Source organism: Melanerpes formicivorus, unplaced genomic scaffold (assembly GCF_026170545.1).
Source record: "Melanerpes formicivorus ecotype bairdi unplaced genomic scaffold, bMelFor1.0.p_v2 SCAF_14, whole genome shotgun sequence".
Lineage (NCBI taxonomy): Eukaryota > Metazoa > Chordata > Aves > Piciformes > Picidae > Melanerpes > Melanerpes formicivorus.
In genome coordinates, this window is record NW_027142366.1 from 10,416,375 (window position 1) to 10,441,681 (window position 25,307).

Sequence of the window (25,307 nt, forward strand, 5' to 3'; positions counted from 1 at the left end):
AAAACACCACTTGTGAATATATTCCTACTGTTCATACTAAGAAAACTATGGTTGAGTAAAAATTGTATCAACCAACTTAAAGAGAAATAAAGATTAATAGAAATGGCAATAAGTGCTGGACAGTCCCTAAGTACAAGACTTGCAACACTTGCCAGCATCGAAAATGACAAATACTGAACACAAGGCCTAAGGAGAAGTTCTCCTTGCCAGTTAAATATCCTCTCCTGTAGCAGCATATATTAACATTTAGCAATCAAGGAGGAGAAAAGTCTAAATGAAGGTGCTAAAAATCACACAGTCACAGGACAAATTGAAGGAGCCAAGAGAAAGGCAGTTAGGAGGCAGAGAACAGACAGGGCAGCACGATGAGCCAATGCAGCAATGTGACAGCAGGAGAGGAAGTCATTCAAACCAGACAGCTGGGGAACAGGGTAGAGGAAAGCCACAAGCAGCAGTAACAGGAGGACTCAAATCAGCTCTCTTTCTCTGAAAGCATTAGCAACTGTGCATGGGGCAGGAAAATCAGTGTTCTTGAAGCAGGAGAGGTGACAATTTCAACCTTCCCTGTAAATGTAAGATTTTGCATCAAATTTGAAGACTGAACACTTTTTTCCTTGCTTTAGATTTTGGTTCGTGATGTTAAGACTTTTCTCACCACTGAATTTTAAGTAAAATATAATTTTCTTCACAGTCAAGTTTTAAGTAGAGAGAATAGGTTCAGGGCACACTATCAATGCAAGATGGGGCTGAAATGTGCCTTGCAAAGTGTGTTACAAGACTGAGGTGCATGTTCCATACAGCAAGCACAGACTGAAAACACGCAGCATAAACTTCCCAAAAGACCACACCATCCGTGATGCTTTGAGACCCCTCTCAGGTTACTCAGATCAGTATACAAGGTGCCAGAAAGGCTTTCTAATACTTAAGATCAACATTGATCAGAGTATCTCCCTATCATCCAGCAGTTAATTCGTTAATGGCTGTCCCACCTTTGGAACAGAGTGATTTCCAGAGTGAGCTGTCTACCTCACACCATTACTGTAGGGTTAACACGTAAGCCGAAACAGAAAGCAAGCTACACTAGAGCTGTGTGCTTCTCTTCAGTGTAAACAGCTGCGTCAATCACACAATTGCTGAACTCTCCAGAGTCACTGGTCCAGAGCCCAAAGGGCACCGTCTGCGCTGAGCCTGGGCATTGGTATGCTGCTCATCAACACCCGGGCTGCAGCTCCGCAGAGCCTTTAAACTCAGTGAGAGCCACCGAAAAGAGGGCCTCGCCCCTCTCGCCCTTGCTCCGCACCTGCACAAGCATTCAACGTTAGGGGCTGGCTGCGCGGTGGGGCTACACTGGGCTAAAACCGACATGAAGAAGTGAGCAAGTTTTAATTGAGGTTTCCGTGTGGGTTCGTTGCGCGGCTGCACGAAGATTCGCGGCAGCACAAAGCCACAAACACAAGAATGTGAGCGGGGCTGCTCCTTCCCGCCGCGGCATAGGGAACAGCCTGGAGAGCACACCGGGGGAAAACGTTCGGCAGAGCCCGCCTGGAGCAGCGCGGCAGCACCGGGGAGCTGAGAACACCCACCCCAAACCAAACCGGGAACCCTAGGCGCCCGTCGCAGCCACAACGCGCGGGAGCAGTGCTCCGCGCCGCATGCAGGCGCCGCCCCCTCCAGGCCCCGCCCCCATGCCCGCGCGGACCAGGCAGCCCTGCGCGGCCATGGCGGCTCCCGGTAGCGACCGGGGCCCAATCGCTACCCCTGCGCTGTGGGCGGAGGTGCGGGCGCTGCTGCCCGGCACCGAGGAGGGGTTGACATTGGCGCTGAGCGGCGAGGTGGAGGATGGGGTCCTGCAGCTGCTGCAGCGCGCCCGAGGGCTGCTCTACGCCCAGCCCTGCGAAGCGGCAGCGCTGGGGCGCCTGGGCGAGGTCCTGCGCGACTACTCCTGGGAGCGGCTGAACGCGGGGCCGTGGCGGGAGATCAGCAAGGCCTGGCGGCAGGTTTACACCTACGGCTGCCTCTTCGCGGCGCTGGCCGAGGTCGCCGCCGGCCGCCCGCTGGCGTCTGCCGTCCGCCTCTGCGACATGGGGCTGCTCATGGGCGCCTCCGTCCTGGACAACGTCCTCGCCCGCCTCGTCCGCGTCCTGCAGGCGCAGCTGCCCCGCGGGGAGCTGTGCACCCACGGCAGCGTCAAGGTAACAGAACCCCCGGGCTCCTCTCGGCCCCGCCCTCGCCCCCCCCCCCCCCTTGCTCTCGCGGCTCTGCTCCGGTGCGCTCTCTGTCGGCGCTCCCCAGCCCCGTTCACCCGTCGCCGAAGCACGCTGCCCGTCCCAGCCCTCTCTATCCCCCGTGACCCGGGAGCTCCCCCGGTCCCCTCGGGCCTTCGGTGGCAGCAGCTGCAGAAGGAATCTCTGTTGCAGAGGGACCGGACCGACCCCATTCCAGCCCCTGTTGTGCAGCCAGAAGATGCGGTTCCACACCTTCGCTGCCCTTCGCTGGAGCACTTCAGAGACAACTATCTTATCCCAGGGAAGCCTGTTGTCTTAGAGGGGATTATTGACCACTGGCCCTGCATGAAGAAGTGGAGGTGAGAAATGAGAGCTTCTCTTCTGCCTTAGTGAAAGGGGAGATCGTTTTCTGTGTCAGGTTTTGTGATGCTCAGTGGAGCAGTAAAGCCCTCAGAAGATAGGCATCATCGGGAGCACCTTTTGTTGTCAGCACCTTCCTGCTACAGTGCTGGCTTTGTTCTGTAGCAGCTGCTCTACAGAGAAGGGAAGCACATCCCAGCATCCCGGGCACTGCAGGGTGAGCACTAGCTCCAGAGGGCAGTTCCCAGTCCTGGTTCCCAACTGTGCTGGGTAACATTTAGCTACAGTGGGGACAAGTGGCATTGCCAGCAGCTCAGGTTGCTGCTTGCAGCTTAATGGGGTCACGGTCAGTGATTTTCATGTCTTGGAACTTGCTGATAATCAGTGGAGTGGAAAGTGAAATTTGGAGGTGTGTGAGCAAGTGTGATTGGCTTTTTCATTCCTGTGTGCAAGAATTGATGTTTGTGTAGCTGGAGTAAGCAATGGAGACAACATTTCCAGTACTGAGAACCATATATTTGTGAGACTGAGCTCGTGAGTCCTTAGACAAAGGGGAAAATACTTAGTTTGAGCAATGGCATTTGTGCCTCAGGCAAGGGGGAAACTGACTTCAGCTGAACACACTTGTTATTTCACAGGAGTTTTACTCTTTTTTGAGAGAAGGTTCTCCACTGCATAGCTTCCAACACTTAGAAAGGTTTAGTTAGTGTCATTGGAGAGATGTGCACCTCCCAGCAGGCATTCCTCTGACTGCAGGTGGGATGGATGTCGCTGGCACTTCTGTTCCGAGGGTTGATCTGTACAGGATGGAAAGACACCTTGGGTTTAGCAAGTGTGGCAGCAGAAGGATGAGCCATCCTCCCTTGGCAAGAGAGACTAACAGCTTGCATCTCCTCTGCTCCTAAGGAAACAATAGTTAGATGAACAAGGTTTTGAACCAAAACAAAAGAGCCGTGACACAGAAACTTATTTCCTTGCCCTTTTTATCCTTTTCTGTTGTCTTTTACCACTGGTTGGTTGGTTTTAGAAGAAACTCCTGGTTGCAGAGCTTTACTGCTCTAAAAGGTTGATTTGGGTGGGTTGCCCTACATTCAGCATCAGAAGAGGAGCAGAAGAGAAGGGTAATGGAGCTTTCTTTATTTCAGTGTGGACTATTTTTGTCAAGTCGCAGGGTGCCGCACAGTCCCCGTGGAGCTGGGTTCCCGATACACGGATGAGGAATGGTCTCAGAGGCTCATGACTGTGGGGGACTTCATCAGCCAGTACATTGTGAATGAGGTCTGTTACCCTCATGGTGCTCCTCCAAATGCAGCAGTGTGTTACTAGAACAGAACTTCTGCTTAGAACGAGCTTGCTTAGAAGTGATGTCCGGGCAGGGGCTGTGCCATAAGCACAGCTCTGGATGAAAAGGTTTGATTTATTTTCACCATCTGAAGCTACAGATAGTTACTGCAAAAACAGCTAGGTTTGGTTTTTATATATAAGCAAACATACAGCAGCTGAAATTTGACAGACAGATGCTTCTGCAGCAACAGCCTGAGCAGCAGAATCTAAGGATAAGCATTCCTTAGTCCATAGTTCTCTTCTCTTGGTTATTAAACTGCTTAGATCAAGGATCAAATCAATGTGGCCCAGGTAAAAATACCAGAAAGTTGATCAACTGTTGAATGTCTTTCGCAGCTGAGGATCTGAAGGCCTTGTTTGTGTTTCATAGTCTTCTGGCAGGAAGGACCAGTGTGCCTTTGGACATTGGTCTGTGGTGCAGAGTATCAAGGTCCCTACAGGGAAGTAAGGTGGATGAGCCTGTAACCAGCAGGGTCAGGCTATAATGAGGCAGAGTGTTGCCACAGGGATGACACCAGAACTGTTGAGGCTCTGTAGGATCATAGCTTGGCTTCTTCCAATAACTTCAGCCAGTTGAGTTGGTTGTGGGGAGATATCTGCACTCTTAAAATTCCACTGTAGCCATAAGGTACTATAGCAGAAGACCCCTTACAGTAGTCAGCTGCTGAAACAAGTGTTAGTGCTCTGAGACAGGACATTGGGGATGGATGTTGCCTCTAAGCAAATTAACTGACTGAGAAGTCTTTCCCTCTGTGTGATTACAACTTTCTTTTTCTTTCTCTGCTGTAATTTCAGGACAGTGTTGGATACCTTGCCCAACACCAACTTTTTGATCAGGTAAAATTAAGTTCTCTATCTTTTTGCAATCCTTTTGTAGCACAAATCAGTTAATATTTCCTAAGTTTCTCTTCCCCCAGTTTGAATGAACACAGGGAGGAATTTGTTCCATTTGGCTGAAAGACCTGGAAACAAAACCCTTGGAGAAGTACAGGCAGTGGATCTTACTGCTGTTCCAGAACAATGTGGCCTATGTTTACAGGGATATAACCTGGAAAGCAGCATTTCCCTGAAAAGTATTTAAGCCAGGGAAGAGATTTGGATAGGAACCAGGCCTCAGTGGTATTCAGCCTGTTCTGAAATGTCATTCCAGTTAACCAGGTAGTTGGAAGAGATAGAAAAGAATCTCCTGGAGAAGTCTAATGTGTCAAGAATTAGCTGCTCCTTTTCCATGAACAGCAGACTGTTTATTCTTGTGGGTTTCTGTGGTTTCTGCTAAAGCAAAGGGTCCCTTTCTTTCTCCCACCTCTCCTTCCAATTGAATCTGCTTGCTAGAACAGAAGGTGTGAGAACATTGCCTGCAGATTCCTTGCAGTTTAGCTACTTCTCCCCAGGCTTTGCTGGATGAGCAGGTCACTTTCTCCTTTGTGTCAAGCCTTGTTCCTCTGTTGTATGAATAGCAAACCTTTAGCAAGTCAGCACATAACCATTTTTAATTCTTATTTCTTTATGGGAGCAGATCCCAGAATTGAAAGAGGATATCAGGATCCCTGACTACTGCTGCCTGGGGGAAGGGGAAGAAGATGACATCACCATTAACGCTTGGTTTGGCCCAGCAGGCACTGTCTCACCTCTTCATCAGGATCCCCAGCAAAATTTTTTAGCCCAGGTCTGTCCTCTACTTACTCAACACATGCCATTAGTGCTATACCTAGAGAAAGTGCTCACTCTGTTTAAGTGTTGGAGAGCAGGGTAGCAGACAGCTTGATGGATGAGCAAAGGACTGAGCATGTGCAGATACTTTGCTATTCTGTTGTGTTTGTCACAACTGCAACTTGATCCTCAGTGCAATCTTGTAGGCCACAAACTCATAGAGACAGACCATTACTTACCCTCATTTTACAGTGATAAATGGAAGACACAAGAAGCAGCTTTTCCAAAGTCATACAGGGAATAAGTGACAGAGTTGTAGAGTCCTGGCACAAGCAGTACAGGTGTTCACCCTCTGTCTACTGCAGGCATTCCAATGGTATCAGTGCAGGAATCAGGGAATCAGCTTTGAACTGAATTTAAATGAATTTGGTTAAAGGTATAGAATCATAGAATCAGGCAGGGTTGGAAGGGACCACAAGGATCATCTAGGTCCAACCCCCCTGCCATGGGCAGGGACACCCCACACTAGATCAGGCTGGCCACAGCCTCATCCAGCCTGGTCTTAAACACCTCCAGGGACGGGGCCCCAACCACCTCCCTGGACAACCCATTCCAGGGCTTCACCACTCTCAGTGAAGAACTTCCTCCTCACATCCAGCCTGAATCTCCCCACCTCCAGCTTCATTCCATTCCCCCTAGTCCTATCACTACCTGAGATCCTAAGAAGTCCCTCCCCAGCCTTCTTGTAGGCCCCCTTCAGATAGTGGAAGGCCACAGTTAGGTCACCTCAGAGCCTTCTTTTCTCCAGACTGAACAGCCCCAACTCCTTCAATCTGTCCTCATAGGAGAGGTGCTCCAGCCCTCTGATCATCCTCGTGGCCCTTCTCTGGACACGTTCCAGCACCTCCAGATCTCTCTAGGGGCTCCAGAACTATTTCCTGGTATTTCAAATTCTTACCTGCTCCAAGAGAACAGGTACTTGGAGCTCAAATAGTCTGATTTAGTTTAGCTCTTTATTATAATTTATTAGTAGCAAGGACAATGTTTCCTGCAATCAGATAGGTTTGATGTTAAATGCCAACCATGGCCCCCAGTTTCCAGTAATGTGCAGAGTAATGACAGATTGGAATCCCTGACTGTGATCTGTACAGGTGTTTGGAAGGAAGTACATCTGCCTGTGCTCACCACAGGAGTCAGAAAACCTCTACCCACATGAAAGCCACATTCTTCACAACACCAGTCAGGTAAGGAAGGGGCTGCCTAAAATGTTGATGTCAGTAATGTGACTTCATCGTATTTGAGTGAAGATGTTCCTACTGATGATTGGTTTGGGCTTTTTATAGGTGGATGTGGAAGATCCTGACTTAGTGAAGTTTCCCAATTTCAGAAAGGCTGCACTTCAGTCCTGTGTTCTGATGCCTGGACAAGTTCTCTTTATTCCAGTTCAATACTGGCACTATGTACGATCGCTCGATATCAGCTTCTCTGTCAGCTTCTGGTGGTCATAGCTCTGAAGCCTACATAAACTCTGCCGGTGGTGTTAAGAGAAACTAAAAATCACAAGAAGTAGCATCTGCAATCTTCTCACAAGGGAATTACTTCTGAGCATGAGAATGTTGTTCCCTGTCCAGAGGTTAGAGGTGGATTGGACAAAACAAAAACCAAAGAACCAGCAGAACTCTTGCTTCAGCACAGTGGAAGAATCTGGATGGGGAAATGGAAAGAAGATGCTACAGGCACTTTATTTTTGTGATGTTTCTAATGCAAACTCCTCATAAAGAGCATCTCCTTAAGTCATATTTTAAATGCTGCAACAGCTCTAGGGCGCTGGCAGGACTCTGCTTCAGGCCTTTGGGCCATGAGGTCAGCATCATCTTCTGTGTGGAATTAGATAAACAGGGATGTTGCAGCCCAAAGGTTCAATAAATAAAACAGCTAACACAAAGCAGGATAGGTACTGACCTATGTGTGAAAAGTGGCTAGTGTCATGGCCTGGGAACATAGTTAATTGCAGTGAACCCATAGTTTAATTGCATTTAGCTAATACTTTGATTAATCATCAGCTGGACTGCAGACACTGCCTTCTACAGTGCCATCCATTCGTGCCTCAGAAGGAGCTGCTGCCATTCCCCTCTGGTACCAGGCCATAGCTAGTCCTTGTATTTTTTTAAGTCACTCTTAAAGGAAAAAGCATTCTTGCATAAAACTGGAGAGGGAATTGCTAAAAAAGCATCTCAGGATGATAATTCTTCAACACTTTGCAGACACAAGCTGGCGTTGCCCCAAGTCTTGTCCTTCTCTGTCCCAATGGTTTTGGCTGTGGTAATGTTCCCTTTTACTAAGCACAGCTGCTCATTACCTGGCCATGTGTCAGATGAATTCTTCTGTGCCTGAAGGGACAAAAACCAGGCAGCAGTGCCAGCTGGAGGTGTTGAGACTCTAGCCCTAGTTGAATATTCCAGGCAGCCTTTCAGTGAGGACACCTTAAGTACTGCACTGATTTTTAATCTGCTGGAAGCTCGGTTTCCTTTTCAGTTGTTAACTGAAGCTGTACAAAACAGGGACACTGTTGCCCAGAACAGCTTCTGGTGACAGATGCCCTGCATGGATGAACCTGGGAGGGCTGGCTTAAGACCACCTGTATCTTTCATTCCCAAACATACACTGCAAGTCCCAGCCCTGGAGCGTGAAGAACTCTACACAAAGCAGCTTCAAATGCTGTGCAGATGGAACTGCAGGAGAAGAGGAAAGTAATGATAGTTTTATTGTAAGATGGTTAACACTTCAGGGAACACCAGGCACACTGAACAATGTCCTCTTACTAGTGAATGCCATCTTAGGATCTGGCTAAACTGTAGGAGTGGGGAAATTTTACTGGCATCATCTTGAGCCAAGAGTGAAGCTCTTTTCTGCTCTCCCTGTTTTGGATGGTGAGGGGGAGTCTATTGGACTTGTACCTGTAAAGAAAACAAAAGATTAGTTAATGACACACACAAAAAGATAATCATGGTTTATATATTTAGATTGCTTTATATATTCTTGGGTGCCTGTTGAGAATGCCCAGTTTAGAATCAACAAGGCTGGAAAAGACCTCAGAGATCATCAAGTCCAACCTATCACCCAACACCTCATGACTTAACTAAACCATGGCTTCAAGTGCCATGTGGTCTAATCCCCTCTTGAACACCTCCAGGGATGCTGACTCCACTACCTCCCTCGGCAGCACATTCCAATGGCCAATGACTCTTTCTGGGAAGAACTTTCTCCTCACCTCCAGCCTAAACCTCCCAGTTCTCCAGCTCTGTGCTGTCCCTAAGCCCCAACTCACACCACCCTTCTGGTCACATAACTGGCACAAAATTAATTCAAGACATGCACCAGCATGGGGGGCCCAGAGCAACCAGCAGGCCCACTGCTGACCAGAGAGCCCTGTTAGACCTTGCTCAGGCCCAGGTTCTAAAGCCAGGAGATCTGTCTGTGCAGGTGGCTTAAATAGAGGAATTCCAAGAGGCTGCCCCTTGGGAGCTCCCTATTCCCACAGGTTTAGTGTTGTGTGTTGTGTCTGTCCCCTGCCTGCCCCCAACTTCCCTCAATCTTTAAGGATTTTTGAAGCCATGTGTCCAGGAGCTGCACTGAAGTGGTGCACTTCAGGGCTCAGTGCTGCCTCTGGATGCTTTACTGTCTGCAACACACAACTGAAATGCCTGCTGTCCAACTACAGTACAAATAGCAGAGGCACTGCTCATGAATCACATCCCATGTCCCAGTGGAGGCCAGGGACAAGCGGAGTCCCTCAGGGATCAGTCCTGGGACCTGTCTTGTTCAACATCTTTGTGGGTGACATGGACAGTGGCATTGAGCGCACCCTCAGCAAGTTTGCTGATGACACCAAGCTGTGTGGTGCAGCAGACACGCTGGAGGGAAGGGAGGCCATCCAGAGGGACCTTGACAGGCTGGAGAGGTGGGCACAAGCCAACCTCATGAAGTTCAATAAGAGCAAGTGCAGGGTCCTGCATCTGGGTCGAGGCCCTGAGGAGAGAGACTTGGGGGTGCTGGTGGACAAAAAGCTCAACAGGAGCTCTCAGTGTGCACTTGCAGCCTGCAAAGCCAATCAGATCCTGGGCTGCATCAGGAGAAGTGTGGCCAGCAGGTCGAGGGAGGTGATCCTCCCCCTCTACTCAGCCCTGGTGAGACCCCACCTGGAGTACTGTGTCCAGTTCTGGAGCCCTTATTACAAGAGGGATGTGGAGGTGCTGGAAGGTGTCCAGAGAAGGGCCACGAGGATGATCAGAGGGCTGGAGCACCTCTCCTGTGAGGACAGACTGAAGGAGTTGGGGCTGTTCAGTCTGCAGAAGAGAAGGCTCCGAGGTGACCTCATTGTGGCCTTCCAGTATCTGAAGGGGGCCTACAGGAAGGCTGGGGAAGGACTTCTCAGGATGTCAGGGAGTGATAGGACTAGGGGGAGTGGAATGAAGCTGGAGGTGGGGAGATTCAGGCTAGATGTGAGGAGGAGGTTCTTCACCATGAGAGTGGTGAAGCCCTGGAATGGGTTGTCCAGGGAGGTGGTCGAGGCCCCGTCCCTGGGGCTGTTTAAGAGCAGGCTGGATGAGGCTCTGTCCAGCCTGATCTAGTGTGGGGTGTCCCTGCCCATGGCAGGGGGGTTGGAACTAGATGATCCTTGTGGTCCCTTCCAACCCTGAATGATACTATGATACTATGATACTATTCTCTAGTATTGCACTCCATTTTTCACTTGTTTTTTTTTTAGCATGGGTTGTTTGGTACCTGAGGTGTCAAAAGGCCAGAAATCGTTGCACTGGGGACAGCGTGGTTCAGTCTGAGCTCTGAAGTACTTTCTGACACAAGGCAAATGCATTCGAATTCCACAGGAGTCACACATTTGGCTCTGAAATCAAAAGTGTTCATTAAAAAAGAGCCTTTCTAACCTGTCCCCCCCCATTCAACATAAAGCTGCTGCAGGAGGGTGGCAGCTACATGATGCTTGTGCCACAGAAAGCTGCAGTTGGTGCCCACCAAAAGTCAAAGCTGATGATAAAAGGAGGTGGCTTCCTGGAAAGTAGGACAAGACAAGACTTCTCTTGAAAGACAAGAGTGGCCTATTTAGGTGCAAGGAAGGAGACCCAATGGGGATGGGAAAAGTAACCTGGCAGCATGGGTGCAGAGTGGGTTGAGAGTAACCCTGAAGAGACTTAGGAATGTTGATGAGATGCTCACCATGGCTGGCAGTGCACTCGTGCAGCCCAGAATGCAAATCGTGTGCTGGGCTACTGTATGAGGGTGGTGGCACTCTGGAATAGGCTCTCCAGGGAGGCTGTTCATGCCTCCTCCCTGAGGGTGTTCAAGGACAGGTTGGGTGAGCAGCCAAGTCTAGTTGAGAGGTGTCCCTGCCCATGGCAGGGAGGCTGATATCTCTAAAGTCCCTTCCAACCTGAAGTATTCTGTGTTAGTTGGGAAGATGCAGGTCAAGGAGCAAAGGAATGCACTAGTTTTGGAAGAGGAACTTCAGGCTGCAACCACCTATGCAAGACTGAACTTGCAGCTTGCCAGCTTTCACAACCCAGTGCTTCAGCATGCTGTACCTAAGTGTTCCTGTTCCTTCTCAAGTCCAAGGTACCATTGCTGAGCCAAAACCCCAGGACCAAAGATGAACATGTGTCGTGTGTGTTTGCAAAGTCCAACCATAAGAGAGCTAACACTTAACTGTTCCACCTATTTAAGGATGAGGGACTAAGGGACTGTCTCTAGCCTGCTGGCTTTGGAAAACAAAAATCAGGATAGTGTTCCTCACTGGGGGAGTTCACTTCCTTCAGGTTTATACTTGCAGATCCTGCTCCAAGTTACTTTCTTTTCATACATGGCACCAGGTGACAAGGCCAGAATTTTTCAGTGCCTGCCTAGTACTCAGCAGTATTGCAGACTTCAGCTACAACCACCTAAGTGCATCAGCAGATGGCTACTGAGATAATCATCATTACCTGGATGGCAAGGCTGTGACAGATGTTGCACTTCCTTGCCACATCTTGGTAGTTGCTGAGAATGTACTGCTCCATCTCGATGATGCAGCGAGTATGCAGAGTGTATTCTCCATTTCTCTAAGGAAACAAGTGGCAAGACAAATATTTGAATTCCTTGTACCTTTTGTGAGTGACCTTTCTAACCACCTGCTAGCAAGCATTTGACATCCCTGAGTTTTCTGCCATTGTGAGACTAACATGCTGCCAACTGATAGAATACAAAGCTGAAATAGCTCTGGAGTAGCAGAGCTCATTTGTTTAGATGATCAGAATAAAGACCTCAGACCTTTAACAGAGATGTACTCTTTGGAAGGTTTAACAGAGATCTGCTCCTTGGAAGGTACAGATGAGCAAGCATGCTCTCCTTAAAGACAGGCAGTCTTGGGACCCTTCATTTGCATGGTAGCAGAAAACCTACTGGCTAGGCATTTACTGAGGTATCATTTGGAAATCTCTGCTAAACCACTCCAATATAAGTAAATGTGTGGCAGCAGATTGCTGATCTACCATGCAGTAAATCCAGGAGAGGAAGGATTGAGGTCTCACTTGTGTTTGCAAGTAACAGCAGTGCCCACCTGGTAAGCTCATCTCAATTTCTCCCTCACCAAGAAGAGGCTTTAGAACCATGCACAGTCACTCATGCATTTCTGGTGTTCAACATGTTTGGCCTCTCTGCTTTTCAGGGTGAGAGCACTGATCACCCTGAAGAGCTTTCCCCAGCTCTTGCTCCAAGTTTAGGTATGCCATTGTGATGTGCATGAAGGATGCCTGTGTGCTGCAGCAGAGGGCTCTACACAAACCACCCAGCTCGGGCACAAGAACCAAACCCATGCTGTCCTGTATCGACCTTCACAAGGGATTCTTCCTTGTCAGTGTACTGCCCTTTCTGCAAAGATCACTGCAGCAGCAAGAAGCATGGGTCCCACAAAGGCATTTTTGCTGTCACTGATTAAAGGACAGCTCCAGTTTCAGCCACCACATCCACAATAAAATAGCTGGACCTAGTACAAAAACACCTGAAAAGTGCTTTTGTCACCTCAGAGAGCCACTTATCATCCACAAAAACTTTCAGCAGCTGTTCTGCTTCCTTCTTCTTCATTTTCTTAGTCTGAAGTTGGTCAGCCAAGTTTAAAATATCTGTAGAAGAGGCAAAGCCATTTTCTGAAAATATTATTAGGTCCATCTGCAGAGAAAGAAACAAACCCAACTGTTAAGAACCATGCAGTTAGAGAGGGCACACCTTAATGTGCAGCTTCTTTAGCATCCACACACATGGAGGGATCCATCCAGAGGGATCTTGACAGGGTTGAAAAGTGGGCTAGTGCCAACTGCATGAGGTTCAACAAGTTGAAATGCTAGGTCCTGCACCTGGGTTGGGTCAACCCCAGGCACAAATCCAGGCTGAGTGCAGAGTGGACTGAGAGCACCTCTGAAGAAAGACTTGCAAGTGTTGGTTGCTGAGAAGCTCCTCATGAGCCAGCAGTGCCCTCATGCAGCCCAGCAGGCAGCTGTGTGCTGGGCTGCAGCAAGAGGAGTGTGGCCAGCAGGGCAAGAGAGGGGATTCTGCTCCTTCCCTCTGCTCTTGTGAGACCCCACCTCAAATACTGCATCCAGCTCTAGTGTCATCATCATAAAAAGGACACAGAGGTGTTAGAGTGATCCAGAGGAGGGCCACAAAGATGATCCAAGTGCTGGAGCACCTCTGCTATGTGGACAGGCTAAGGGAGCTGGCATTCAGCCTAGAGAAGACTCTAGGGGCACCTTAGAGCAGCCTTCTAATACCTGAGGGATCCTACAAGAAGGCTGGAATGGACTTTCCAGAGACAGGACAAGGGGGAATAGTTTTACACTGAGAGCAGGGTTATACTGGATCTTAGGAAGAAGTTCTTCAATAGGAGGGTGGTGAGACTCTGGAACAGGCTGCTCAAGGAGTTTGTGGATGCCTCCTCCCTGGGAGCATTCATGGCCAGGTTGGATGAGGCCTTGAGCAGCCAAGTCGACTTGAGAGGCATCCCTGCTCATGGCAGGGAGGTTGGAGTAGATGATCTCTGTGGCCCCTTCCATCTTTTTTACTTTCAGTTTGCTATGCCCACAACAAACTGACCTGCAACAGGGAATCATCATCCCTGTCCCCCCATTCATTCTGGTATGATGGCAACCAATTCCTCAACCACCCATTTCTGTTCATTTTGAGGTGGTACCTTCACAGATAGTATGATTTACTAATTAAGAACTTGAGACACTTACTGTTTTTCTGAACAGTTCCAATTCATTTTCTGCATAGTCAGATGCCATTTTAGTTATTTCAGTTTCTGCCAAATTCACCTGCAAAGAAAAAAAAAACCAACAGCAAAAAAACCTTAAACTGAAAGCAGAGGGCCTGTGTGAAAGATCCTCTGGGGCAAAGAATGCATCACCTTAAAATGGACAGAAATGTCACTTCTTTAAATGCCACCAAAGGGGCTGCTCCTTAAAGATGGCACTCAGTAACACAAGTCCTTTCTTTGCAACCCTTGATCTTCCAGCCACATGTTCTCCACAGTTGCTTTTGCCCAGTCCAAGCTCTTCAAACAACCCCACCTGCCCCTATTGCACCAAGACACTGCTGGACAGGAACAGTAGCTGTGTTAGAACACACCATTCTGTTTCCCTGTGCTAAAGTTACTGATATTTCATAGTCTTCTTGCACTTGCTAGTGCTATCTCTTAGCACTAATTATAATAACTGACAAAATGACCCAGAAAAGTTTAAAGCAGCAGCTGATGTTATGTTAGAATCCCTCCTGTGTGTGTATAACCTCCCCTTTCTGACACACATTGCAGGCATTGAGAGAAACTTGTTAGAGGTCATGTCTCATCAACCCTTTTATGCCAGGTACTTGAAAGCAGCTCTAAGGTCCCCCCTGGAGTCTTCTCCAGGCTGAACAACCCCAGCTCCCTCAGCCTATCATAGCAGAGGTGCCTCAGCCCTTGGATATTTTTTGTGGCCTCCTCTGGACTCACTCCAACAGCTCTGTGTCCTTCTTATGATGGGGACACCAGAACTGGATGCAGTATTGGATGTGGGGGTCTGACAAGAGCAGGATAAAGGGTGTTTTCTAGTTTAAAAATTAATCTTGAGAGATAGTGTCTCCTGTGAGAAAGAAACTTCAGCACTTAAGCAGTGGTTGGGCTAAATAAGAAGCTGCTGCACTCCTTCCTGCTCCATCTCCATGCACCAAGGCTGCTGCCACTTTATCCTCCCACTTCTCAGCTCTACCAGCAGCTTCTACAGCAGCTGCCAGTGGAACAGTGGAAGAGCCCCACATTAAACCACATAGGACACTGCTTAGAGCAAGAAGCCTGCTGGCACACACAGCCTTCAATTTGGGATCCTCTCTGTTTTCCCCAGACAGCAGTTCTGTCACAGATACACTGCAGGAAAGACAGAAGGCATCTTAATCTAACACCCAAAGATGACACTTGGAACAGCTTTATCTAGATGCTTTGGCCCATTTAGCATGGGAAGGGGTGCAGACTTCTGCTCTCCATCACTAGCCATGTGACAGCAGCACATCACCAACTCACCAAAGCGTAATGTGCCCTCCCGTCGCTCTCCGACAGCCCCTTCCGGACCTGCATGAAGAGGGGCTGCAGGTGCCTGTTGATAGTGCTGATGAAATCATCCAGTTTGTCATGGGCATAGTAAACTGAAAGTAAATAACAACATTGGAAAAGACTTCAGAAACCATCTCCTCCAAGCTCCCTGCCATGGGCAGGGACACCTCTCAAGTAGACTTGGCTGCTCAAGGCCTCATCCAAGCACCCCCCAGGGAAGAGGTATCCACAACCTCTCTGGGCAGCCTGTTCCACTCTCACCACCCTTATACTAAAGAACTTCTTAAGACCCAGTCTAAACCTACTCTCCCTGAGCTTAAAACCATTCCCCCTTGTCCTATTGCTAGACATCCTTATGAAAAGTCCCTCTCCAGCCTTCCTGAAGCATCCCTTCAGGTATTGGTAGGCAGCTCTAAGGTCCCCCTAGAGTCTTCTCTTCTCTAGGGAAGAGAGAGAATACTCACATCATTAAGGTTTTTAATGTCAGAAATCTAATTATTTGTAAGCTGCACCAGGAAAAAAGAAGTCCTGGCAGTCTGGTTCAAAAGTCCTGGCAGTCTGGTGAAGTCCCCACAGACTGGAAAAGGGGAAACATTGCCCCCATCTTCAAAAAGGGTAAGAAGGAGGAACCAGGGAACTACAGGCCAGTCAGTCTCACCTCTGTGCCTGGAAAGATCATGGAACAGATCCTCCTGGAGTCACTACTCGCTCAAAAGAATAGTGAAGAGGTGATTGGGAACAGTCAGCATGGCTTTGCCAAGGGCAAATCCTGCCTGACCAACCTGGTGGCCTTCTATGAGCAGGTGACAAAATTAATAGATGAGGGGCGAGCAACTGATGTCGTTTACCTGGACCTGAGCAAAGCCTTCGACACTGTCCCGCACCACATCCTGGTCTCCAGGCTGGTGACACATGGGTTTGATTGGTGGACCACTAGATGGATAAGGAACTGGCTTGATGGCCGCACCCAAAGAGTGGCTGTCAATGGCTCCATGTCCCAGTGGAGGCCAGTGACAAGTGGAGTCCCTCAGGGATCAGTCCTGGGACCTATCTTATTCAACATCTTTGTGGGGGACATGGACAGTGGCATTGAGTGCACCCTCAGCAAGTTTGCTGATGACACCAAGCTGTGTGGTGCAGCAGACACGCTGGAGGGAAGGGAGGCCATCCAGAGGGACCTTGACAGGCTGGAGAGGTGGGCACAGGCCAACCTCATGAAGTTCAATATGAGCAAGTGCAGGGTCCTGCATCTGGGTCGAGGCAATCCCAGGCACAAATACAGGCTAGGCAGTGACTGGCTGGAGGATAGCCCTGAGGAGAGAGACTTGGGGGTGCTGGTGGACAAAAAGCTCAACATGAGCTCTCAGTGTGCACTTGCAGCCCACAAAGCCAATCAGATCCTGGGCTGCATCAGGAGAAGTGTGGCCAGCAGGTCGAGGGAGGTGATCCTCCCCCTCTACTCAGCCCTGGTGAGACCCCACCTGGAGTACTGTGTCCAGTTCTGGAGCCCCTATTACAAGAGGGATGTGGAGGTGCTGGAACGTGTCCAGAGAAGGGCCACGAGGATGATCAGAGGGCTGGAGCACCTCTCCTATGAGGACAGACTGAAGGAGTTGGGGCTGTTCAGTCTGCAGAAGAGAAGGCTCCGAGGTGACCTAATTGTGGCCTTCCAGGATCTGAAGGGGGCCTACAGGAAGGCTGGGGAAGGACTTCTCAGGATATCAGGTAGTGATAGGACTAGGGGGAATGGAATGAAGCTGGAGGTGGGGAGATTCAGGCTAGATGTGAGGAGGAGGTTCTTCACCATGAGAGTGGTGAAACCCTGGAATGGGTTGTCCAGGGAGGTGGTCGAGGCCCCGTCCCTGGGGGTGTTTAAGAGCAGGCTGGATGAGGCTCTGTCCAGCCTGATCTAGTGTGGGGTGTCCCTGCCCATGGCAGGGGGGTTGGAACTAGATGATCCTTGTGGTCCCTTCCAACCCTGAATGAAACTATGAAACTATGAAACTATGAAATCTCCCTACTATAAAAGACAGACACACCTTTATGGATTTCACAGCAGCGCCGGTGTAACTTCCTAGCCACTGATCCTTCCATTATCCCGTGGGACATCAGGACCTGCAGGAACCGTCGATGAGCATCAGTCATCTGAGCTGCCATCGCAGTCCTCCACCAGGCTTCTCACGCTGCAGAAGGTGTAACCTGGAATTAATGCACGTGTGCAAACAAAAATTCAAACCCTTGCGTGAAATCAGAGCCCCCACATCGTACAGGTGGCGGTTAACTAGTTTAGCTGCAGAATAAAGCAAGGCAGACGTTGTGCTCTCTGCCCCCCAAACCAAACAGCAGTGCCGTGTGTGTCACCACCCGCACCACACCTTGACCAGTCCCGTGCTAGGTGCTGCTGCTCACTACACATCCTAGTAACGTGCAGAACTGCGGCGCAAGTTACTTCAGACAGGAAACCTTCCTCTAAACACTCTGAATAGTAACGGAACTGCCACTGTCAAATAACCAGCAGGACACACGAACCAAAAAAAAAGACGCTTCCGAGCTCCTCCACGCCGCAGACCAAAGAACGGAGCAAACCGAGCCCAGCACCACCACCCCCCACGGCACACCAACCGTCTGCGACCAGCAGCTCCCGGGCGGGCGGCCCGAGCTCACCCTGGCTGCGGGGGAACGCTGTTGGGCTCAAGGGGAGCGCAGCGGCGCTTCCCCAGGGGCACTCACGGAGCGCCGGCAGCCGCCGGCCGAGCTCCGGCCTGCTCCGGCTGGCGCCGCTTCACCGCACGGCCTAGCGCCTCGGAGCCGCCGCTTGCCGCAGCCCACGAGTGAAGCCACGGCCACAACCGCCCGAGAAACGCCCCCGAGCGCGCCTTCCCCCGGGGACCGGGCGCCGACCCCAACGCTGCCCGCCCAGCCTCCCTCACCCGCCGCTGCTCCCGCGCGCTCGATGGCTCGGTGATCGCCGCAGCCGCCTGCCATCGATCAGCTCTGCGCAGTGCCTGGCAGGCTGTGCGGCTTGGTGCCGGCCTCCGCGGGCGCACTCAGGGTACCAAGGGTCCCCTCCAGCCCTTTCAGTCTGTGGTGCAATCGCCGGACGGCGGTGTCCAGGCGAGCCATCTCGGTGCCCAGGACAGCTCGGTCAGCCCCCAAAATCGTCTAATCGGTGTTACAGAAGATGTAGTTTTCAGCGATGCTCTGGGGATGGCACAGTATCACCTCTTAGAGCCGGAGAGGAAGTGGGACAAGGTGGTGTGAGCCCAGATTCCCCATGTCGGGCCCCTTGTGATGCTACCCGACTCCCAGTCCAGCCCAAAACGCAGGTGCCTCCCTGACCTATGGGTCAGGCTGTGTCCCCTGCGCACCCCAAGCATCCACCTGTCCCTCCAGCCGCAGCAGCAGCAAGGGACCAGGACGAGCCATCGGCCCCGGTGCCTAGGTCAGGCCACCTCACAGGTCAGCAGCAAGGAGCAGGCAGAGGGTCAGTACTGTCTCCACTATTCCGTTGCCGGACGCTTTCTGCCTGCACGGCAGAACCAGCGCTGGCTGCCGCGATGGTGGCCCGGCACGTCCTCCACCATGATGAGATCTGCAGTTGCCACGGACCTTGCCCAGCACAGGGACTGCCACCCCCACAACCTCGGGCCAGGCACTCTGCGGGGCCAGCTGTCCATGGCCCAGGAGCTCCCGGGGAGGCTATCTGCCTGGGACAATGGCCAGGGAGAACGGAGCTGTGTGTGCAGTGAAGAAGGGGGACACCATGGTGTATGGCCCTGGTCCCTGGTGGGACAAGTCTTATGAAGCAGCTACCAGAGGGCAGCAGTATGGGGGGACTAGCATGCTGGATGGAAAGCAGAGCAAGCGTGATAGGACAGGGCAGACAGGACAGAGCAGAGGAGACAGAACAGTGCAGAAGGACAGTGCAGGCAAGGAAAGGCAGGGCAGGGCAGTCAGGACAGGACAGGACAGTGCAGGTAGGCAGGCAGTACAGACAGCACCGTGCACGCATTACAGGCAGGGAATGCTCACAGCACAGCACAGCACAGCACAGCACAGCACAGCACAGCACAGCACAGCTCACTCACTGCAATCAGCCGCGCCACGGGGCGGCAGCACGCGCGCACCCCGGAGCGAGCCGGGGGCGGAGCCTCGTGTCGGGGGCGGGGCCGCTCGGCCGAAGCCCCGCCCCGTGGCCGTACCCTTGACCCGGCGGCAGAAGATGGCGGCGGTGCCGGCCCTTGCTCGGGGGATCGTCCGGTCAGGTGCGCCCGGCCGCGGGGGGACTCGCGTCCCTCTGCCTCTTCTGGGGGTCAGCGTGTTCCCCCACCCCGAGTCTCCCCCGTGCTCCCCCCGCGCCACTTGGGGGTCCCTAAGCCCTTGTCAGGGTGCCCCATGATCTCCCGTAGTGGGTCAGCGTGTCCCCGGTCGTGCGCCCTCCCTCAGTGGGTCAGGGTGTCCCACATATCCCCATATCCTGTGCTGTGCCCTGACCTGCTCTACCTGTCTGTCGCCCCCAGGTGTGCTGCCCCTCTGCCGCCAGCCACCGGCATGGGGCAGAGCAGCCTGGCAGTCCCCCGGGCCCCTGCAGCCCCCCGGCCTCCCACTCGCGCCGTGCCGTGCCTTCAGCAACAACAGGATACTGGTGGAGCTGGATGAGAGCTCAGGTAGGGCACGTGGCAGCTCGGCGGTGTCACCCTCAGCCCACAGGGCACTGTGGGACACAGAAAGGATCCCTTCTGTGCTTGTCCCACAGCGACCCTGGGCAGGGAAAGCCACGGAGTCCCAGATGTTCCAGCTTTTAGGACCATCGGCGAGAAGCTATTTGGGATGAGATCCTCACTAGTCATGGACACTTGAGGTGGCTGTGTGTTACTGGAGTGCCACAGGCAACTAGATGTCACCCTGGGCAGACCTCATACCCTGTCCCCTGCCCACATGTCCCTTCTGCAGGGTCCCTGCTCTAGGGACCTGGTAGAGTAGCAGAAAGCATCTCTTGGGGTTTCCTGTGCCAGAACAGCTGTCATGGGCCCACATCCCTGCCCCAAAGAAAGGATGCCTTTTCTCGAGGGCATGGCTGTGCCACTCAGACTGTGTTTGATGAGGACCTTTCTGGGTAGAGTAGTACAGTTTGGAAGGGGACAAGGGCTTGGAGCCCCTCAGGCTATGCTGGCCAGGGTGACAGTGCTGCTGCAGGCTTATAAAGGTTTATGATCCCTTAGGGGAATCCCTGAGGGATCAACCTTATCATCCAGTGATCCCAGAAAGAAGGGAACTGGGATTGGGAACTAGCAGATCTTTGGGACACACTGTGCCACTACACACATGCCTGTTCACCACTGGCTCAGTGAGCCTAGCTTGCAGCTAGATCTGGGCAAAGGCAGAGCATTGCTCTTGGCCTTGCTGCTGTGAGCTTTTTGAAGAGCCAGGAGTAGAAAGACACAGTCTGGGTGAGAAGGGAAATAGGGAGGCGAGTAAGGCTCCCTTGGACGAGGCAGCACATGCTGTTGTGGTGAGGGGTTCTGATGTCTGTGTTTACCATGGAACAGGTGTTGCCATGATGAAGTTCAAGAGCCCTCCAGTCAACAGCCTGAGCCTGGACTTCCTCACTGAGTTTTGCATAAGTCTGGAGAAGCTGGAGAATGACCGGGCCTGCCGAGGCGTGATCATAACATCCGTACGTGTGCTCCTGGGCTAGGGGCTGAGCTGTGGCAGGGGCAGTTTGGCAGGCAGGAATGCTGTTCCCTTCCTCATGTTTATCCCTGGCTCCCTGGGCACTGGCACAAGACTGCTTTGATGGCTGCAGAGGGAGGGAAGTGAGCTCCTGGAAGGGCTGTGCTCTTCCGTGTCCTTTTCTAGCAGAAGAGTAACAACTGAGTATTGTCATTTGTCATTAGACCCAAAACTGCTTGTCTGCAAACCTGATACATCCTTTGAGATCTCCTGGACTGCCCAGAGCAAGCTGCTAGGAGATGCCAGTGTTTGTTCTCAGATGTGATGTGGGTATGAGGTGGTGCCTGGGCATGGGACAGGACAGTCTGTGTGCTCTGTGGCTGATGTACCCACACAGGGACCCAGATAATGAGAAACTGTGCTCAAGCAGAGTCCCAGCCTTGCAGGCCATGGTGATTGGATGATCCAAGCTGTGGGAGCACTGAGGACATTGTTCCAGAACCCTGAAAGACCCTGGTTTGTGTCAGATTTAAATACCACTTCTCTCAGGCTGCCAGGCTGAGCGTGTTAGAGGGCTGAAGAGTCATCCCTCAGCAGTTACTCTCAGCAACATTTGTATTTTCCCAATTCCAGAACGTTCCCAAAATCTTCTCCTCTGGCCTGGACATCACAGAGATGTGTGGGAAGAGCACAGAGCACTATGCTGAGTTCTGGAGAGCTGTGCAGGAGATGTGGCTCCGAGTGTATGGCTCCAACATGGTGACGATCGCTGCAGTCAATGTACGTCCTCCAGCTCCACCTTCCTGCTGCAGTCTGTCACTTGTGTGGTTTGTTTGCACCATGTGGGCAGGGACAGCCAGAAAATCAGGCTTGTCAGTGCTGGAATGAACACAGGGATGTATTTGTGGGGCTGCCTGGGCAATGTGTCTGTGGTTCAGTGTGTTGGGATGTGGGCAGGTGTGGAACCATGGGGCTGCTTGTGGAACCATGCAGGCTGCTTGAGAGCTGCTGGGCTACAGCAGCATTTTGGCTGTGATGGAGAGCTTCCACAGAATTCAAATCCTGCTCATGGGGGCTGACGTGCCCTTGGCAGTGTTTCCTACAGCAAGAGCCATGGCTTGCCCTGAGAACTCAACTGGGAATCTGTCCTCCAGGCTGAAGGACCAGGAGAAGGCTGTAGGCCAGTGGTAAAATTCAGAGGGCAATTGATGGCAGATTCAGAGGAGCTGAGCAGTTGGCTTTGGAGGAGTCCACAGGACACCTGTTGTGCCCACCAGCTGCTTTGTCCCTGACAAGACTCATAGGAGTCACCCAAGGTCACGCACTTGGCCACTGCACAGCTTGACTAGAAGGGACAAGGTGGGAGGCAGCTGGGCACTGCCACAGGTTTCAAGCAGCAGTTTGTTGTAAGCCCTTTTACCGCTGAATTTTGCCTCTCCAGCCTTGGTTCTTGGCCAGCAGGGAAGTGCCCTCTGAACCTCAGTGTCTGTAGCTGGGCTGCTACCTGCTCCCTGTCTTGTTTTCATTTTCCAGGGCAGTGCTGCTTCACTGTGTCTGTAGGTTGGCTTTGAAGGCAGCTGGATCTCTGACCAGCTTCCCACAGACCTCCTGTGTGGGGCTAAGCAAGCCCTGAGACGTGCAAAAGGAAGGTTTTACAAAGCCTCAGGACAGGACTTTCTGTGGCAATTAAGAGTTACAAACTTCAGTAGAGTTAAAAACTCCTGTAGGGCTACAAGAAAATACAGCACATCTCTGCTGGGGGGTTTGCAACCTGAGTGACACAGATTAACTCACCAGAGTTCCAGGCTGGCAAATGCCAGAAGCATTTGAGCATTGAAAAATGAAAGGATGAACCCTACCATAAATCTTCCTCAGGGTTGTTCTGAATCAAATCCCTCAGAGACCTGAGGGACACCTGCTCTGTGCCTTCCCTGCTTGTAGGAAACAGTGGAGCTGGTGCCATGGGGATGTGTGTGACAATGACCTAGATTCAATCCCTCATTCTTCTTGCCAGGGGTCCAGCCCAGCGGGAGGCTGCCTCGTTGCCTTGTCGTGTGACTACAGGATCATGGTGGAGAACCCCAAGTTCAGCATTGGCCTGAATGAAGCCCAGCTGGGCATTGTGGCTCCCTTCTGGTAGGGCAGTGCCTCCCACTTCTTGTTTCACATGTAGGTCTCTTTAAAATAGAGTTCCCCTTCAAGGAGTTTATTGGTCAGTTTAACTGGTCGCTGGGTTGTGCTTTGTATGTCGGTGGTCAGGTATTGCAGCTGCAGGATGCAGGGCCTCATTTCTCTGCCCTCTTCTGCCAGTATCTGAAAAGCTTTCAGGCTGCAGAATGTCTTCACATCCTTCACCAGCAAGGATCTCAGTTCTGACTCTGCAGTCAGCTCCAAACCTAATGCTGGGAAATCTCCCTGGTCAGGCTCAGTCTGGGAATAGGCTTGTCTCTGGACACACTCCGAAATCCCATGGCTGTGGAGATCGCTGGAAGCATAGGGACACTGATGTACTGAGACACAGGCCTTTGGTTGCTCTGAGAAGGTGTAAACTTGCTGTTGGAGAGGAGCTTTCACCTCACAGCAAGCAGGCACAGCTGGGACCTGGGCACTGAGGGAAGAGCAACTCTCGAGGACAGGAGGGGGAGCTCTTGGGGTAGTACCCACAATGGCTCTGCTCACCTGACTTAGCACAGCACAGCTGAGCCTGTAGCTGCTGTGTGGAGACCCATGGCTGGGGAGTGGGACCAAGCCTGCTCAGCTCCCACATCTGCATGCAGCTGCTGCTGGGTGTTTCTTTCCCTGACCATGGCTTCTCCTCCCATCTCTTCTAGGTTTAAGGACACGTTTGTGAACGTTGTGGGACACCGAGTTGCTGAACGCTCCCTCCAGCTGGGCTCCCTTCACTCTGCAGCTGAGGCCCACAAGATTGGCCTTGTGGATGAGCTGGTGCCAGAGGAGAAGCTCCAGGAGAGGGCTGCAGCCGTCATGGCAGAGTGGCTGGCCCTTCCTGGTAAGGGTGGCACCTCTGGCAGAGGGAAAGGGGCTCTGATCTGGGTGGGAAGGACCAGTACTGGGGCTGGTGCCTGGGAGCTATGTAAGAGTGGTGATTTAAAGGTGTGGATGGCTGGGAGGTAGGAAAGCTCAACACAGGCAGCCTTGGGCTAGCAGAGATGGGCTTGCCAGTGCCCTGGCACGAGAGGACACTGAGCTGGTTTTGCAGGGCACGTGGCTCCAGCTTGGCTCGCCCTGCCAGCCCTGTTGAGTCAATCCAGATGTGCCTGAGCTCCAGATACAAGTTGAGTCTCCATGTCTGGCAGTGGAGGTGTTACCCCAGGAAAGCTGCCATGGAGTTGAGGAAACAGGCTGGGTGGCCAGATCTTTGTGCTCTGGAACAGCTCTGCTGAGCTGGGGATGGCAATGGGGACGTGAGGACAGACAGCAAGTGCAGACATCACATGCATGTTTGGGCTGCTCCAGGGCTGGCAACATCTGGTTCCTGGGCTGAGAGAGGGCTCTCCACTGGCCAGGGCTCAATCTGAGCTATCCTATCCCACATCACCTCCCTAGTGCTGCAGGGAGGTGCAATCATATGTCACTCTTTGGCTGCTTCTGGTGGGTACAAAGAGAAAGAGGTGCTCACCATTTGTCCCCAGGCCTAGCAGATCAGTTGTCTGCCTGCTGAGTGGTACAGATCATCATTTATTGTGTCAGAATTTAGCCAGTTCAGCTTCCAGCCAGTGGGTTTTTCTCACACCTTTCCCTGGTGTTTCAGAGAGCCCTTTGTTGTGTGGCACCTCCCCGCTGGGAGGCAGCTGCACGTGGTGGCAGTGGCTGAGAGCCGGTCAGGGCTGAGTGCTGTGCACGTGGCCTGTCCTCACTCTCCTCCCTGCAGACCATGCCCGTCAGCTCACCAAGTCCATGATGAGGAAGGCAGTGCTGGACCGCCTGGTGGCTCACCGAGAGGAAGACATTCAGAACTTCATCAGCTTCATTTCAAAAGAGTCCATCCAGAAGTCGCTTCGCAGGTACATGGAGATGCTGAAGAAGAAGAAGAGTTAAGGAGCCAGCAGCCTGGGGCCTGGTCCCGGGGACTCCAGGGACCCTCCAAAACGCTGCAGTAGCTGTAGACTTTCACAGTGAAGCCATCTGCAGTGTCAGCATTGGGTGATGTGATTCCTGCTCCCATGGCTGCCCCAAATGTCCCTTCCCCTTAGTCCCTCTAGAGTGCCTGTCACCACTGCTGCCTTTCCTGAGATCAGGGAGAGCTGCCTGCCCAGCTCCTCCGAGGAGCACACAGGGAGAGGGTCTTCACACCACTGTGGCCCAAGCCTGCTGGTCCTTGGATCTCGTCCCTCCTGTCCAACACCTAATTGTGACATGAGATTTGTCAATAAAGTCTTTGATGAGGTAGGAGATGGATGCTT

The 25,307-nt window shown here is 51.8% G+C and overlaps 3 protein-coding genes across 4 annotated transcripts; 2 read left to right on the forward strand and 1 right to left on the reverse strand.

The window, feature by feature from the left end:
- Positions 1-1,700: 1,700 nt before the first annotated feature.
- On the forward strand, positions 1,701-8,279 carry KDM8 (lysine demethylase 8). Its single transcript, XM_068146928.1, has 7 exons — positions 1,701-2,192; positions 2,418-2,584; positions 3,731-3,863; positions 4,725-4,766; positions 5,446-5,595; positions 6,731-6,823; positions 6,923-8,279. The coding sequence occupies exons 1-7, from the start codon at positions 1,719-1,721 to the stop codon at positions 7,085-7,087; spliced, it is 1,224 nt and encodes a 407-aa protein (XP_068003029.1). The 5' UTR covers positions 1,701-1,718; the 3' UTR covers positions 7,088-8,279.
- Positions 8,280-8,325: 46 nt separating this feature from the next.
- Positions 8,326-18,202, reverse strand: NSMCE1 (NSE1 homolog, SMC5-SMC6 complex component). 2 transcript variants are annotated; one of them, XM_068146933.1, is made up of 8 exons: positions 18,141-18,202; positions 17,250-17,409; positions 15,181-15,302; positions 13,862-13,939; positions 12,651-12,797; positions 11,576-11,692; positions 10,365-10,485; positions 8,326-8,536 (listed from the first exon to the last, which is right to left on the reverse strand). In XM_068146933.1, exons 2-8 carry the CDS (start codon positions 17,365-17,367, stop codon positions 8,460-8,462), a joined length of 780 nt encoding a protein of 259 aa, XP_068003034.1. In that variant the 5' UTR covers positions 17,368-17,409; positions 18,141-18,202; the 3' UTR covers positions 8,326-8,459. The 2 variants fall into 2 exon arrangements, with proteins under 2 accessions (XP_068003034.1, XP_068003035.1); XM_068146934.1 differs by lacking the exon at positions 18,141-18,202 and adding an exon at positions 17,833-17,850.
- A 1,198-nt stretch (positions 18,203-19,400) lies between these two features.
- ECI1 (enoyl-CoA delta isomerase 1) lies at positions 19,401-25,293 on the forward strand. The gene is made up of 7 exons (XM_068146929.1): positions 19,401-19,475; positions 19,731-19,877; positions 20,760-20,887; positions 21,517-21,663; positions 22,898-23,019; positions 23,715-23,893; positions 24,776-25,293. The coding sequence occupies exons 1-7, from the start codon at positions 19,433-19,435 to the stop codon at positions 24,940-24,942; spliced, it is 933 nt and encodes a 310-aa protein (XP_068003030.1). The 5' UTR covers positions 19,401-19,432; the 3' UTR covers positions 24,943-25,293.
- Positions 25,294-25,307: the final 14 nt, after the last annotated feature.

Excerpts from the sequence above, each read along its gene's own strand:
- KDM8 (XM_068146928.1), top strand. The coding sequence starts at position 1,719 with ATGGCGGCTCCCGGTAGCGACCGGGGCCCAATCGCTACCCCTGCGCTG. Across the intron at positions 2,193-2,417 it reads GCACCCACGGCAGCGTCAAG|AGGGACCGGACCGACCCCAT; the intron begins GTAACAGAACCC and ends TCTCTGTTGCAG. Across the intron at positions 6,824-6,922 it reads TTCTTCACAACACCAGTCAG|GTGGATGTGGAAGATCCTGA; the intron begins GTAAGGAAGGGG and ends GGCTTTTTATAG.
- NSMCE1 (XM_068146933.1), bottom strand. The coding sequence starts at position 17,367 with ATGGCAGCTCAGATGACTGATGCTCATCGACGGTTCCTGCAGGTCCTG. Across the intron at positions 15,303-17,249 it reads CTGCTGTGAAATCCATAAAG|TTTACTATGCCCATGACAAA; the intron begins GTGTGTCTGTCT and ends ATTTACTTTCAG. Across the intron at positions 12,798-13,861 it reads TGGAACTGTTCAGAAAAACA|ATGGACCTAATAATATTTTC; the intron begins GTAAGTGTCTCA and ends CTTTCTCTGCAG.
- ECI1 (XM_068146929.1), top strand. The coding sequence starts at position 19,433 with ATGGCGGCGGTGCCGGCCCTTGCTCGGGGGATCGTCCGGTCAG. Across the intron at positions 19,878-20,759 it reads GGAGCTGGATGAGAGCTCAG|GTGTTGCCATGATGAAGTTC; the intron begins GTAGGGCACGTG and ends ACCATGGAACAG. Across the intron at positions 20,888-21,516 it reads GAGGCGTGATCATAACATCC|AACGTTCCCAAAATCTTCTC; the intron begins GTACGTGTGCTC and ends TCCCAATTCCAG.